The 15,552-nt window shown below is 42.1% G+C and overlaps 1 protein-coding gene across 3 annotated transcripts in view; it reads right to left on the bottom strand.

Annotated features, from left to right (window-relative positions):
* MBOAT2 (membrane bound O-acyltransferase domain containing 2) overlaps positions 1 to 15,552 on the bottom strand; it is a 123,420-nt gene that overhangs the window by 69,187 nt on the left and 38,681 nt on the right. For 2 of the 3 annotated variants that reach the window (XR_004302490.1, XM_032430206.1), the window contains exons 2-3: positions 7,704 to 7,849; positions 1,936 to 2,013 (exon numbers count right to left, since the gene is read on the bottom strand). Coding sequence is in view for 2 of the 3 variants with exons in the window: in XM_032430206.1 (XP_032286097.1) it covers positions 1,936 to 2,013; positions 7,704 to 7,849 (224 nt within the window). In the remaining variant the exon portion in view is untranslated. Of the gene's footprint in view, positions 1 to 1,935; positions 2,014 to 7,028; positions 7,142 to 7,703; positions 7,850 to 15,552 lie in introns of those variants that run through there. The other variant, XM_032430207.1, reaches the window with a different exon arrangement.

A 15,552-nucleotide genomic window follows, 5' to 3' on the forward strand; every position in this document is an offset into this window, starting at 1 on the left:
CCATGACCTAGCCAGCTGTAATTTCATCATCAATAAAGGAGGCATCTGAGGGGCGCCTGGGGGGCTCAGTTGTTAAGTGTCTGCCTTTGGCCCAGGTCATGATCCCAGGGCCCTGGGATCGAGACCCACATCGGGCTCTCTGCTCGGCGGGAAGCCTGCTTCTCCCTCTCCCACTCCCCCTGCTTGTGTTCCCTGTCTTGCTCTCTCTGTCAAATAAACAAAATCTTTAAAAAAAAACAAAGGAGACATCCGAGGAAAGTAGGTGTTAATATTTCTCAATTCTTAAAAACATACATTAGCATAATTTCTCCTTAACACCAAATATCTGTACTCTGTTCCCAACTGTTTTATTCTACTGGACATATAGTAAATGGCTGATACACATACAGCCTGTCCTCATGAAGTTAATTAGCATTCCCAGCTAGACGCTCCCTCCTTCATGCTTCCCCAGCCCTGAGTATATTCTTCTTTTCTAACACTCATCACGGTGTGACTGGTAGTTTGACAGTAAGACAGAGCACGTCCCCATACCCATCACTGGATCCCAGTATCAGCTAACAAATATCTGTTGCATGACTGACTGTCTTAGTATCTCCAACCCAACAGTGCATTTCAGAGGGTGAGGACCACATCTCCATGATCTTTAAGCTTCTGGAAACACTGTGGCACACAAGAAATGTTTGTTCAAACTGGTGGGGAGGCAAGGTGATAGAATGGTAAGTTTAAAACTAATTCCTACCTCTCTGACAATATAACCCCATCCACAGCCTGGCAGCCTGTTGGACAGGTATGATTTTACTGTATATACCTACACCTTTTACATTTTTTATTTAGGTCATCTGTTTTGTTGAAAATTACTTGCCAACTTATAATGAAAATAGTTCAGCTTAACTTCTTTAGGCTAAGGGGATTTTCTACTCTTTCTGTTTTAACCATCCCACATTTCTGCTGTTTGTATTTAGATAATGGCAGTTCCTTTGTGCTGTGTTCCAGAAGTCTGAGAATTTTTAGAACTCAAAACAAGTTTTCCCATAGAAAAGTCAGAAAACAAAAAGCTGACATGAAGGGCGCTGAGGTTCCCACGCCCGTCCACAAAGGCTTGTTTTGCACATCTGAGCAGCACAGAGCCCAGCCCCACTGTGCTGCCTTCTCCAGGGAAAAGGCCTTCCTAATTACAGGAGGATGCCCAAAACACATTTCTACTCCTCTTCCTCTTCTGCAGGAGACCCATCCTCCCACTCCCATCCTTTCTGCCCCCCCCATTCCACTCTCCCTGGGGACCGAGATCGAGGTAAAGCCCAGCACAGATGTGCAGGTTCGAGAATTAGGTCAGGGACTCTGCCCCAGATAGACGAGGACACGGGGCTACGATAACGGCAGCCCTGAGACGCAGCTCAGGGGCTCTAAAGGAGGCAGGGCCTGGGGCCCTGAAGCAAGAGCTTCAGGAGACGACGGGGAAAGGGCTTGCTGTCATGCGGGAGTCATAGTATCATTCATCCATTCGCTCATTCATTCATTCAACAGACACCTCATGAGAACTCGTAGGTACTGCACTGTATTCCGAAAACACAACAGACACGACATGTCTGCTGTTTTGCCCCCCAAGAAACATTTGACTATATCTGGAAACGTTCACGGTTGTCACAGCTCAGAGGGGGCGGGGGGAGGAGGCGCTACTCGCACCTAGTGGGTGGAGGCCAGGGACACCACTCACCATCCTACGGTGCACAGGACAGTCCCCACATCAAAGAATGATCCAGCCCAAGATGTCAACAGTGCTGAGGCTGAGAAAGCCTGCTTTAAGTAATTTATGACAGCTCTTCTTGAGAAAATTATCACAATTTAGAATAATTTTTAATGTAACAGAATTATATTTTGACCTAATTCTATTATAGGGAAATCCATATTGATATGGGAATAAAGAGGAACACTTACTTGTGCATGTTCTCCACTCCTATTATGATCATGATACAGTAGGAAATTCCACTTTGTACAAGAAAATGTAAGGCATACCTATAAAAAGTAAGAGCACTGTTAGAGACGGGTACCCACTCACAGACATCAAGATGAGACCACTGAGGCTACAGAGCGCTCATGGATCACACAGAGCACCTCCAGATAAAAGGTAAGGAATCTAACTTCCAGAGCTTAGAATTCTGTGAACACCTTAGAGGGGGTCCCATATCACAAGCCCCAGAAGAGCTGGAAAAGTAAAATGAAACCTCATAAAGGCACACTCAGTGCCCTGACATTCCCCGTCTCCTAGCTACATGGAAGCACTGTGGGGTTATGCGGCTCAAGGATTACAGCTTTTTCCATAACTCAAGGCACAATGAGGAAAAGGAATAATAAATCTGGATTTCAGAATAGTCCTGAGAGAACATTAGTTATTTGTTTTCCCAAATACCTAAAACTGTTTCTCACAAAGCAACAAAAAGTACCAAATAATAGTATTGACTGAAAACCAGGTACACCCAAATCTGTTTATTCTGAAAGCATGACGGCTCAAATCAAATGATCTTCTAATTCTTCATTTGCAGTCATCCATCTATAAAACATTCTGGCTGAGGTGACACAGAATTTTCTAATGTTCCAATGAGGCAATCCACCATTAAATGAGAGAACTAATTTATCCATTCATATCACAAAATTCAGGCAAACATGATTAGGATTTCTGGTTTTAAACTCAATCCAAACTATCCCTAAGATTATGCATACATGGGCACACAGACATGAACTCACAATTTCCTTTCCCCTTTGATGGCATGAATAATTTATGAAAAAATTTTCAAACCATTGTACACAATTTAAAATATAAATAAGGATCTTAACCTGTGATTAAAATTACTTTTTAAGCTAGTCATTATAGAGTAACGGGCATCTCCAATGTGGGAAAGTTACTTAAACTTTTGAATACATTTTTCCATAGAAATATTATAAATAAGAAGGAGGCTCTAAGGCAGGCCCACAGAAGAAACTCATTTAACCCATTGAACAGAGGATGTCAGTCCATCTCTCTCTCTCCCTGTCTAACACACACATAACACGCAGGAAAACAATGTCGGCCTGGAATACTACTGTAACTAGAAAGTCATGAGAAAGCAGAAAAACATATATGAGTATAAACTAAAACAGAAGGAAGCTTTAAAAACATGATTAAAACACACTTTTCTAATTAATTATCCACCTCCTATTTGTTGCCAGCATTAACAATTCACTAACAGATTTAATGGGGAAATGATGAAGAGGATTACTACATACTTTTAAGGGCTTTACTAATTGAGAGTAGAACTCATTAAAGATACTGGTCTTAAAAAATATTTTTTTTGAGGATTCTTGGGGAAATACTTTTCTCCTCTTGTATGAGTAAATTTCCTTGGAACCACAACAACTCTAGAAGCTACAAGTTTTATTTCTCAAACTGTGCCACGGTTCCTTCTAGACTCCCCTGGCACCACCGTTCAGATGATGTGCTTGGCAATCTTGCGGGGTGCGACATCGCACGTTGCCAACCTCCTGTTGTACCAGCCTTTGTCACTGTGACCGTACCAGTCTGTCCATATGAAGCAGATCTGCGTTCACCTCTGCGTCACTGACCTCCATGACAAGCCTCGAGGTGCTTCTCCACTCATTTATGGCACCTGGTGACCTTCTTCATAATCCCCCACATGCAGCCACTCCACTTGCTCTCATTAGGAAAAGGAGCAGAACAAATACAGAGGAGCCACGTGCTATTCTTCAGGCTTAAGAGAGAATCCGTGCGGGGTGCTGACTGGGCTATGAAGTATGATCAGTAAAGTAGAAATTCAAGATAGGAGGTATCCTAAAGGTCTTTAATCCAACCCTCATCATTTTAGAGTTGAGGAAACTAAGTCCTAAAATCACATACCTGGTTAGTGCCCTAAGTGACATTAAAACTCAAGTGGTTTCCTTCGGGAAACTCACCCAAAGGAAACTCACCCACTGGCTGACTCTTCAAGGGGCAGAGTGGGGCGGGACCCACAGACTGCGCATCACGCCTCTCAAGCCACCCGAGGACTTTGAGAAGAAAGTGATCCTTTATCTCAAAACTTCGGGGTTTTTTTAGATAACACATCTTATTTTGAATTTCAAATCACACTAAACACAGGTATAAATTGTATGTTTAGCAAAAAAGAACTCAAGTTTAAAAAGGTGGAGAAACACCTCCCCGCTTGTTGAATGGATCTGTGTGGAGTGTGTTTTCTGGCAAGCACCATCCTGGGCACTAGGAATAAAGAGTCAGCGGGACACAGTCTCTGTCCGCAGAGAGCTTGCAGTGTAGAGGCAGAGACACACAAATAACAGAGTACGTTAATACTGTGTGGCAAACACTAAAAAAGAGATTGGATACACAGAAAATTTCCAATCTGGACTGCCACCTGGACTTTGGTAATGACAGATGATAATACTGAAAATGGTCTTGACCCTGGGTGACTTTCCAGGTTCATAGTGAGCTGGCTGTGGTGCTAGGCTCTTCTCTGTAGTACGACACCTTTCAGCTCTCGCCATGATCACTGACTCCCTTCCACAGATGAGAAGGTAGAGCCAAAAGTGTTGGAAGTCCATGTCCAGAGTAACAGAGCCACCTGCCCAAGAAGCCCCGAGCAGAATCGAGGCTGACTCCAGAGTCCAAGCTCTATTCCACTAGCTTTTACTGTTATCAAAGATAGTTAAATAAATAATTAAAAGTATAAGCAAATTTTGGGGCGCCTGGGTGGCTCAGATGGTTGAGCGTCTGCCTTCGACTCAGGTCATGATCCTAGAGTCCTGGGATCGAGTCCCGCATCGGGCTCCCTGCTAGGCAGGGAGCCTGCTTCTCCCTCTGCCTCTGCCTCTCTCTCTCTCTCTCTGACTCTCATGAATAAATAAATAAAACATTAAAAAAAAAAGTATAAGCAAATTCTCAGTTAAAACAAACTTGCAGATGATGGTTAAAAAAAAAAAAAAGGCTGAGACCAAATAGAAGTAGGTAAAATGATCAATTCTATTTCCAGAGTATGAATATATGTCTTCCGAAAGGGAAGTTGTCAAAATCAATAGCAGACATGACTGCCTTTGAGCCTAAAAAACCAAAGTGCTAAACTGCAAATTGAAAGGACACTCTACTTCCCCTACTCATTCCAATTAGCGAAGAGTTATTTAGACCTGGTACAGAGAAGTAAAAAAAAATTTCTCTTCCCAAAGAAAGGAATAGAAAACGTTTCTTCTTCGAGGAAAAAAAAAAAAAAGACCAGAGAACTCTATTTTTAAAAATCCTGGTTCTCACATATGATTTGAAATACTAAGGATTACGTAAGGTCAGGTTCCTCATGGCACTGTGTATAAAGCATCTGAAAAGCCTTCTCAGCAAGAAAACACCTCCTCAGTACAGAGTCCTAAGGAAAGAGAGCATGTTCACCTTCACAGTGCTCTGTGTTGTCCGACTCCAAAAGATACTACTTACATTTCAATTTTCTACTCTGTTTACACTGACCACAACATGAATGGTGTCCCTGGACTTGGCCAATCTGAACTATAAGCCTTCCCCAACCCCTCTTTAAAATGTGTCCCCCAGGGGCACCTGGGTGGTTTAGTCAGTTAAACATCCAACTCTTGATTTTGGCTCAGGTCATGAACTTAGGGTCCTGGGAATCAAGCCCCATCTTGGGCTTCCCGCTCAGCAGGGAGATTTCCTAAGGATTCTCTCTCCCTCTCCCTCTGCCCCTTCCCCTGGTCACATGCACACACACGCTCTCTCCAATAAATAAATCTTTAAAAAATATATTAAAGGGGCGCCTGGGTGGCTCGCTCATTAAGCATCTGCCTTCAGCTCAGGTCATGATCCCAGGGTCCTAGGATCTAGCCCCACATCGGGCTCCCTGCTCTGTGGGAAGCCTGCTTCTCCCTCTCCCACTCCCCCTGCTTGTGTTCCCTCTCTCACTGTGTCTCTCTCAGTCAAATAAATAAATAAATAAAATTTTAAAAAATAAAAAATAGAGCGCCTGGGTGGCTCAGTCGGTTAAGTGTCTGCCTTCAGCTCAGTCATGATCCCAGGGTCCTGGGATCAAGTCCTGCGTCGGGCTACTTGCTCAGCGGGAAGTATGCTTCTCCCTCTGCCTCTGCTCCTCCCCCCTGCTTGTGCTCTCTCATGCTCTCACTCTCTCAAATGAATAAATTTAAAAAATCTTCAAAATAAATAAGTAAATAAGTAAAAAATAAAATGTATCCCCTAAATACTGGAGCATTTAAGGTGAAATATGTAGACTGGGATATAATTTTAATTCAGAAAAATAAGTTGGGGAATAAATAAGAATGGTGAATAAATAAGAATGGTGGAATTTTTAAAACTGTTGAAGCTGGGTAATGGGCATATAAAGGTTCATTATTCTCTGTACATCTCCATTTGAAAAGTTTCATAATAAAAAAAGTATATATATATGTACACACACACAAAAAATCACACACACACTACCCCCTGGTATGATTTATGAGAAATTTAAATAGAATCACCTGAGAAAACTAGGAAAACTTTGATGCTACAAATCTGCTGTCATCAGAAGGAAGCAGAAAAGACGGTATGTGGGAATTAAGAGAACAGCTCTAAGTCTCAGGACGAGATACCTACAACTGGCCGTGCCTGTCAGAGGACTGGCCGTGCCTATCAGAGGACTGGCCACATGGCAATATGGTAGAGGCTGAATAAATGATCCCTGATTGATTTTTTTCATTGGTTTCTAGGAAACATCTGCAATTGCCAGAGCCAAAAAGTAGATTAAGAAACACCAGTATACCCCAACCCTCACAAGAATCAAAAACAACATGCTCGCACAAACACAGAGGCGATATCAAAGTCCTGCAGATCCTACACCCCACAAGAGGAACTACTAAAGCACAGATCCAGCAAGTGCATCCTCCCCTCTCAGGGAATTTTCATCTCAAACAAGAGTCTACAGAAGAGCAAACCTACAAAGCCTTATCTGTGAGCGTGTTAATAGTACAGCAAATGAGCAAACAGCATACGCTCTCACTTAAAAAGGAAAATTCAGAAGAAATCACAAAGAAGCCCTTCCATTGAGTCTCTGCTGCTTCGCCAAGACTGTGTGCTCTTCTCCTGATTTGCTTCTGTCACCCAACCAGTCACCTGTAACAAACAGGAAGGAGGGTATTTCTGTATTTAGAGCTTGCCGGGAAGCCCTGCAATTAAGAAGGGAGCTAACTGAAGGGAACACACACACCTGAAGGGTCATAAATAAAGGCTTTCTATCATAAAGAATTCTTCCCCACCAAAAACAAAAAAACCTCTTTTTACTAATGGCAGCATCTAAAAAATGGTAATAGAGTTCTATCACTGGGCTGCACCCAAATGCACAGTAAGAAAATACTACTTTAAGTGGTTTATTTGTCTTGGCATAAAAGATGTGCAAAATAGGTGAAGAGAACTACTCAGGACTAAAGGAAATGTTTGTATGTCTTTTTTCTTCATCTGTCCTATTTCATATATTATAAATAGTAAATTGCCCTCTGAGCCCAAACTGAAGAGACAGAGCCCATTCTCCACACTTGATTTTTTTCTATTAAAAATAAAAATATAAAACTTTACACGTAATAGATAAGAACAAAACCCACATAATGTATCTTTGTACACATTCAATCACAAAGATGTCCAAAGTCTTCATTTAAATATAATTAAAATAATTACTTACCATCCAAAGCAAAAAAGTGCAAGATAAAGGCCCAAAAGGGTAGCAACGACATGTCTTATAAAAGAGCTAGTTTTGCTTGAACGTAGGTAAGTTCGAAACCAAACGGCTGCTAGCAAGGCAAAGAGCTGGCACACTACAAAGTTGACCTGTAAAGAAAAATTAAAATTTCATATTAGCAACACAGACTTGACTCTTTCATTTGATGTCACATTTAAATTCTCCGGACAAAAACACCAAAGGTATATAAAAGTAAGATCTTCCAAGCTTACAAGAGAAACAAAAACAAAAGCAAAAATCGGGGCCTTGGCAGGGGTGACAGCTCCGAGTTCTAAGAGACAGGCGGGTGCACGCTGCCTGTACTACAGGGCCAGGCGGCACCCAGCGTGGAAAGGCCTGGAGGGGCACCTGGAAGAACCTGCAGGGCACGGGGATGCAGACACAGAAACAGCACAGGGTCCCCTGTGGTTTAAGGGAAAGACAAAAATGTGTCTTAATGACACAGGCATCCCTCTAACTATTAGAAAAGAACGGCTCTGAGTTTCTCCAAAAGTCCCCTGGGTCAAGATCTGGCCAGGATCCCCGAGGGTCTGGTGGAATGCATCCTCCTCCACGTGGAGTTTGCGGCCACTCCCGGCGGAGGGCGTCAAACCACAACGGCGGGTCTAGAACCACCACTGAGGCACGGCGGGGACCGGCTGCCTCAGCTCTGGGGGATCTCAAGGACTGGTGCAGGAGGCGAATGGATGAATGACAAGAGCGGAAGGAGCCTTCAGAAAGCAATGAGGAAACACATTTACTCTCAAGTCCACCATGTCCGTTTTTAATTTTCTTCATAACTCGCAGAGACCCTGCTCTTAACTGTGGGAATGAGGTGCGGGCTGACATCAGCGCGGCTGCTCTTCTCTCCCCTATTACTTCTGCCCTGGCAAAACGAGGCATAAAAGGCTAAGAAGAAGAATCTCTTTGGTACTTAAAGACACAAGAAAAATCTCCATTTCTTTCTTATGAAATATTTTCTCATAGACTATTAAGGAAAATAGGTCTTAAAATCCAAATACAAGAAAAAAATCCATTTGACATGAGGAGCTTGCAAAAAACACAAAACAACAAAATCACTGTTTCAGGCACCTCAATTATGAACAAATCACACTATCCACATGTAGATGCTGCCATAGATCCATAGAGACATTTCTGCCTAAAGACACACACAGTTATGTGCTTTTTCTTGCATCACAAGGAGAAAAACAGTTGCACGTTGTTGTACTTTGTCTAAGGGACCATTGTTCTTTGAAACAGTCAGACTCAATACAAGCAAATTGTCATTCCAACAGGTTCTAAGCACTTCTCCCTCCTAAAGGGTCCTAACAATATTTTCTTAAAGTAAATACATCAGGAAAATAAATATTTTCGATACAAATACTACTCACATCTGCAAAGCTTCATCCAGTTTAAAAACTTCATTTCAAACACCCTTGAGTTCTTCAAAAATGTATAGGGCCTCTACGATGGGCAAAGCGTTAGGAAACCAGAAAATGCACAAGTCCCAGACCTAGCCCTGGAATCTTTAGATGACCCTAGACCCTGGAATCTTTAGATGACCCTAGACCCTGGAAACTTTAGAATCTAATGAAAAAAGAAAATAGGTACACAAAGAACTTCAACTCAACTATTAAACATCTTTTTAAAGGTTCTATGAGAAAGTGTTTTTAAGAACACCGCACCAAAGGAAAACGCATAAAGGATGAATGTCTCAAGGCAGGTGACAGGATTCCCAATCATAGCTGATATCCACAACTATCTGAGGAGTTTCTCCCTGTCTCTCTCCTTCTCTCCCTCCTCCCTTTCTCTTTTCATTAGTGTCTAATATAAAACGAAGTGTGATAATTATCATAGAAGCATTCTTGGGCCACTGACATACAAAATATTGTATCTTTGTAAATACCCATTTCAACATTGTCATCTTACAGATAAAGAAAATGAGATCAGGTCTTACTCCAGACACTGAATCAAAATCTTCGGGGGTAAACCCAAAGGTTGATATAAAAAACAAAAAAGAAAAAACACCCCACATGTCCTGATAATCCTCGAGGTGTAGGAGCCAATAGTGTTGGAAAATTAGGGAAAGGGCATTTTATTTTTTATTTTTTTAAAGATTTTATTTATTTGAGAGAGAGAGAGAGAGAGAGAGAGCACAAGCAGGCAGAGAGGCAGGCAGAGGGAGAGGGAGAAGCAGACTCTCCACCAAGCAGGGAGCCCGACGCGGGGCTCGATCCCAGGACCCTGGGATCATGACCTGAGCCGAAGGCAGCCGCTTAACCGACTGAGCCACCCAGGCGCCCCGGGAAAGGGCATTTTAAACAAACAAATGACAAAAACAAACAAACAATGTGAAGGAACCACTGAGAAATGAAAATGTGAAGGAGCACAATGTGGACTCCTGGAAGGGGGCGGTCAGAACGGGAGGTGGATTTGGAAAGTGAGGGCTGTGTGTGTCATGCTGAGGAGTTTACAGCTGAGCCCGTAAGAACTGAAAAACCATTGGAAATTTTTAAAATAAAAAAGTGATGTGGTCCACCCTCTGCTTCTGCAAAGGCAGGAACAGAACAAGGACAGGAGGCTGCTGTCAGCCTCCCTGAGCAAGGAGCCTGCAGTTGCAGGGACAGAGAGGAGAGAACCAATTCAAAGGATGCTCAGGCCAGAGGACTGTCAGGTCTGGTCACCAGATGAAGGGATGAGCGAATGTGAAGGGCAACAGGTCGTTAATAAATGATAGCATGGTGAAAAAGGACAATGTGGGGGGAATATCCAGAGCAGATAAGGAAACTCCGTCTTAATGTTTAGGTGACCTGTCTAAATAAATAGCTTAAGAATAATTCATAAATTATCCACTAATAATTTATCCACTAATGGCCAGGACAACTGTGCAGGAGATACAAAGATGCACAAAATGTGGTCCTGCTCCAAAAAAACCAAGAGTGAGTCACAGACACAGAACCAGAGTACAATTTCAGCGCTAAGGCTCAGACCCCAGGAGAAGCCAGAGGAGGAGCACTCCATCCCCCAGACCTGGGGAAGCATCCCCAGGCAGAGCCAGCGTTTGAGCCTTGTGTCTGGGCTGGAAGGATAAGGAACTGGATGGTCAGACAACAGCAGGAACTCTAGGAGGAGGGAGTAGCAGAATTCATATCCAGAAAAGAAGCTATAGGACACCCAGACACGGAAGTCCACACTACTACCTTACATACACACCCAAATGTTCAAATAACTGTTCTGAAAGGTCTTAAAGGTAAAACTTTGCCAAACTGAAACCATATCTCAGTCATTCTTTCATGGGTGGGGTAGGGCTGGGGAGGCCAAAGATTACCAGAGAGGGAGAGAGCAAGAAAGAAGGAACACACCTACGCTATCTGGAGATACATCGTGTCCTGGGTACTTGGCACTGGTTATCACATTTAATCCCCAGAACAAGGTGCCATTTCCCCATTTTACTCAGCCAACTCCAGGTCACTTATAATAACAGGTATCCAAGTCCGACTGGTTCTAGGCTGATCAAGGGCTGCCTCTCTACTTCTAGAGAACGTCTGAAGGTCAAACCTGATTGCTGCAGACAAGACTTTTAGAAAGGATGCTATCTGCACAACACTGCCACCCTATTTAACAGAACAGCAACCACTGGTCACGTCCCATTGCTAATAAACACAATAACAAAGATCCTACGTGGAGTTCACGTACATTTGTTTTGACTTGTTACAGGTCAACCCTTTCTACAAGCTTTCTTTTAGATGGAAAGAAATTTAGACTAAGATGACGTAATGTTCTTTTTTCAAAGCTGTTTTGTTGAAAATATATACACATGACCTGATGTGCCTTCAAAGAAACTGCCCCCAGTAATTTGGGAGTGGGGGAGGGGGAGGGCAGGCAGGGTACAGGAAGGAAGAAAGAAGTAAAATTGGAAAACCTTAGCTAATTTAAGAATTACTGGTAACAGTAAAAAAAGCTGCACAGAAAAGTCCTTATAAAAGCAACAGTTGTAGACATATCAGAGGATGTTCTTTAAGGAGCATGTTTTGCATGAGCTGGTGAGAGAAGTATTTTCTTCAACACCAAATGACGTGGCTTGATCTCACAATTAAGTCAGTGTCTAGGCACTCAGGTTAAAAGCCTACTACTCAGTAATTTATGACACTCCAGTGTAACAGCAACAAGATTAATTATTTTTTAAGGACATTCAAAGAAATACTGAAATACTTAATATCCAAAATAAATCTGCAAGCGCATTTAGGGAGAGAAGGATCCAAGATAGTGACCTAGGAGGCTCCTGAATTCACCTCTTCCAAAGGACACACCACAACTCAGAATCCACAGAGCGATCTGTAACTATGGGAGGCGCTGGATGGGAACTACCTTACTGTGGTGATCATTTTACAATATGCTCACATACCAAATCATTATGTTGTACCCCTTAAACTCATACAATCAAATATATCACTTACATCTCAGTAAAACTGGGGAGGAAAAGTATTTAGGTAGTTTAAAAGCTATTTCAAAGATTAATTAATGTGAATAGGTAAAGGACTCTTCTTCTAGAAAGACTAAAATCACACCCCATTTCATCAGCTCTGCTGCTAACACCTGCCTGCATTTTTACTGTGGGCCAGGGGTGAGCAGGCCCCTCTCAGGTCTCCACCTGACCAACGGTTGCTTGCAGTGCCCTTGAAATCCACGGCCAGGGCGTGCTCAGGCCCCACTTCCATGGGCTGCTCCCCGTGAGTGGGTGTGGCAGGAAAAGAAGGTAGGCCTGTTTCCAGGACACTGGAGACTGGCTTTGCGGACCCCATCCACAAGCCTCAGACCTGCAGGCGGCTGGCTCTACCACCTTCTTCCAGGCGCTTCCGGCTTTCTGTCCCAAGTACTTCCCCAGGTCGATTGCATCGAACTGCTCCTCGAGGACCCAAACTAACACAACCATTCTAAGCCCTTTACAATTATCAACTTAATCCCCACACAAACCGTCTAAGTTGTGCTCTACTCTCTGTTTTAGAGATGAAGAAACCAAGAAACCAATGTATTGCCTCCTACACTTAAAAACAAATTCCAGATAAATTAACGGTCCGTACTCAGCTGTGGTGGTCATTCATGCTATTCACCTACCGCTGCTTCTCCTCTCCTGGGCAGAGGAAGAATGAATTTCCTGACTCCCTGCCATGACGAGCCTCGGCCAGTGAGCTGTGAGCAGAGTGATGTGCGTCACCCCTTAATCACCAGAACCAGAACCTTCAGACTTCAGAGTTGTCTTCCCATCTGCAATGTTCCAGAAACGACGAGCAAAGCCCCCCTGCCAACTTGTAATTAGACAAGTAGCAAGACAGACCTTTGTTGTTCTAAGCCTGTGAGATTTAGAGATAGTTTGTCACCCCCGCATAATCTAGCTTATTCTGACTTACTATGATAACTAAAATTATGTATGTCCTAGACAAGAATGTAAGAGATTACATAAGCTTATTGAGTAATATAAATAACATAATAAATAATATTAATTTTACATAATAAACAGATTTACTACACAAAAGTTGAAGACCTCTACACAACAAAAGAATACTAAAATAATGTTATAAGTAACAGTCCGGAAGGAAAAAATGCGTACATGAGATACATGACAAAGGGTTTTAATATTCAAAATGTAGAAACAACTAAAAGTCAATAGGAAAAAACATAATTAAAAAATAGGAAGGGGCGCCTGGGTGGCTCAGTCAGTTTTGCATCTGCCTTCAGCTCAGGTCATGATCTCCGGGTCCTGGAATCGAGTCCCACGCTTCTCCTTCTGCCCCTCCTCCCATTCATTCTCTCAATCACTTTCTCTCCCTCTCTCAAATAAATAAAATCTTTTAAAAAAATTTTAAAAAATAAAATGTGGTTAAAAGAATGCATACATCTGTATGTTTTGACATGAAAGATCACCAAGATATTCTAGTAAGTGAAAAGCACAAGCTGCAGAACAGAAGAAAAACCCAAACTACGTATATATTCCTTCATTATATATATATTTACTGTACTAATTACAAACCTGCCATGCACCCACAATGTGCTAGACATTAGCATGGTCTCCACATAATCTCTTCATGAACGCCGCACGTCCCTACTTGTCAGTGCTCCACAAACAGCAGGTGAGCTCTAGGCACAGGCCGTGTGCTTGGCAGGCCAACTTCAGGTAACCCTCGGGACCACCCTGGGGACGCAGCTCTGTGCTGCTCACCACACGCTGCCCTGCTTCCCTGTGCACATGCACAGAACCAGACATCAAACTATCAGACTGGTCACCCCTGAGAAGGAGGTCATGGAGAAGAAGCAGACTTGAAATATTTCCAATGCTGGATGTAGTGAAACCCCCTATGCAAACCCCTCCCATTTCCCCCACAAAAGGAATAACTACTAGCCTAAAGTTGTAGTACTCTCATAAGTATTTTCAAACCTTTTCCACCTGTGTAATTTTATCCTCACAATATTCATGTGACCTAAATGTTATCTCTACTTTAAAGGAAACAGCAAGCATGGAAGATTTGGGATCCAGACCTTGTGACTCTGTCTTAGGCTTTTTCTTTTAGTTCCAAAGTTGAACCTGATCCTACCATTTTCTCATTTTTACCAAGGGTGCCTACACTTTAACTAACGTGTAGCTAAGAAAATGTTATGCTTCAAATTTCCTCCCTCTCCTGGAACACGAGGAGGGGATTTCGGAAGTGTTCAAAATGCATATCAAGTTATACACTCATCATTGTGCAATTTTCTGAACAGATCTGTGCTATCAAATAGGAGCTCACCAGCCACATGTGACTATGAGCTCTTTCATGTGGTTACTCAAAATCAAGATATCAAATACACACCAGACTTCAATGACCTAGTACGAAAAAGAATGTAAAATTACCTCATTAATAATTTTTATATTGATTACATACTGAAATATTTTGAACATACTAAGTTAAATAAAATATTTTATGAGCATTAATTTCACCTGTTCCTTTTTACTTTTTTAATATGTCTACTAGAAAACTTAAAATTATATATATGGTTAACATTTGTGGATCACATTGTATTTTTATTGGACAGCCACAGGCAAATCTGATATACTTTTTTAATTTAAATTCCAGCATAGTTAACATACGGTGTCATATTAGTTTCCGGTGTACAATATAGTGATACAAGTCTATACACTGCTCAGCTCATCATGATAAATGCACTCCTAATCCCCATCATCTATTTCACCCATCCCCCTCCACCTCCCTTCTAGTAACTCTCAGTTTGTTCTCTATAGTCAAGAGTCTGTTTTTTGGTTTGTCTTTTTCTTTGTTCATTTGTTTTGTTTCTTCAATTCCACATGAGTGAAATCACATGGTATTTGTCTTTCTCCGACTGACTTATTTCACTTAGCATTATACCCTCTAGATCCATCCATGTTGTTGAAATGGAAGATTTCATTCTCTGTTATGGTTGAGTAATATTCCGTTGTATATACGTACCACATTTTCTTTATCCATTCATCAGTCGATGGCTACTTGGGCTGCTTCCATAGGTTTGGCTATTATAAATAATACTGCAATAAACATAGGAGTGCGTGATCTTTTCAAAATAGTATTTTTGTATTCTTTGGGTAAATACACCATGGTGTAATTATGGGATCATAGTATAGCTCTATTTTTAACTTTCTGAGGAACCTCCAGACTGTTCTCCAGAGTGGCTGCACCAGCTTGCATTCCCACCAACAGTGGAGGAGGGTTCCCCTTTCTCCGCATCCTCACCAACATTTGTTGTTTCTAATATACTTTATTTTAAAAGCTTAAAAATGTTCCCCCTC

The sequence above is a fragment of the Phoca vitulina genome, unplaced genomic scaffold (assembly GCF_004348235.1).
Source record: "Phoca vitulina isolate PV1807 unplaced genomic scaffold, GSC_HSeal_1.0 scaffold42, whole genome shotgun sequence".
NCBI classification, from domain to species: Eukaryota; Metazoa; Chordata; class Mammalia; order Carnivora; family Phocidae; genus Phoca; species Phoca vitulina.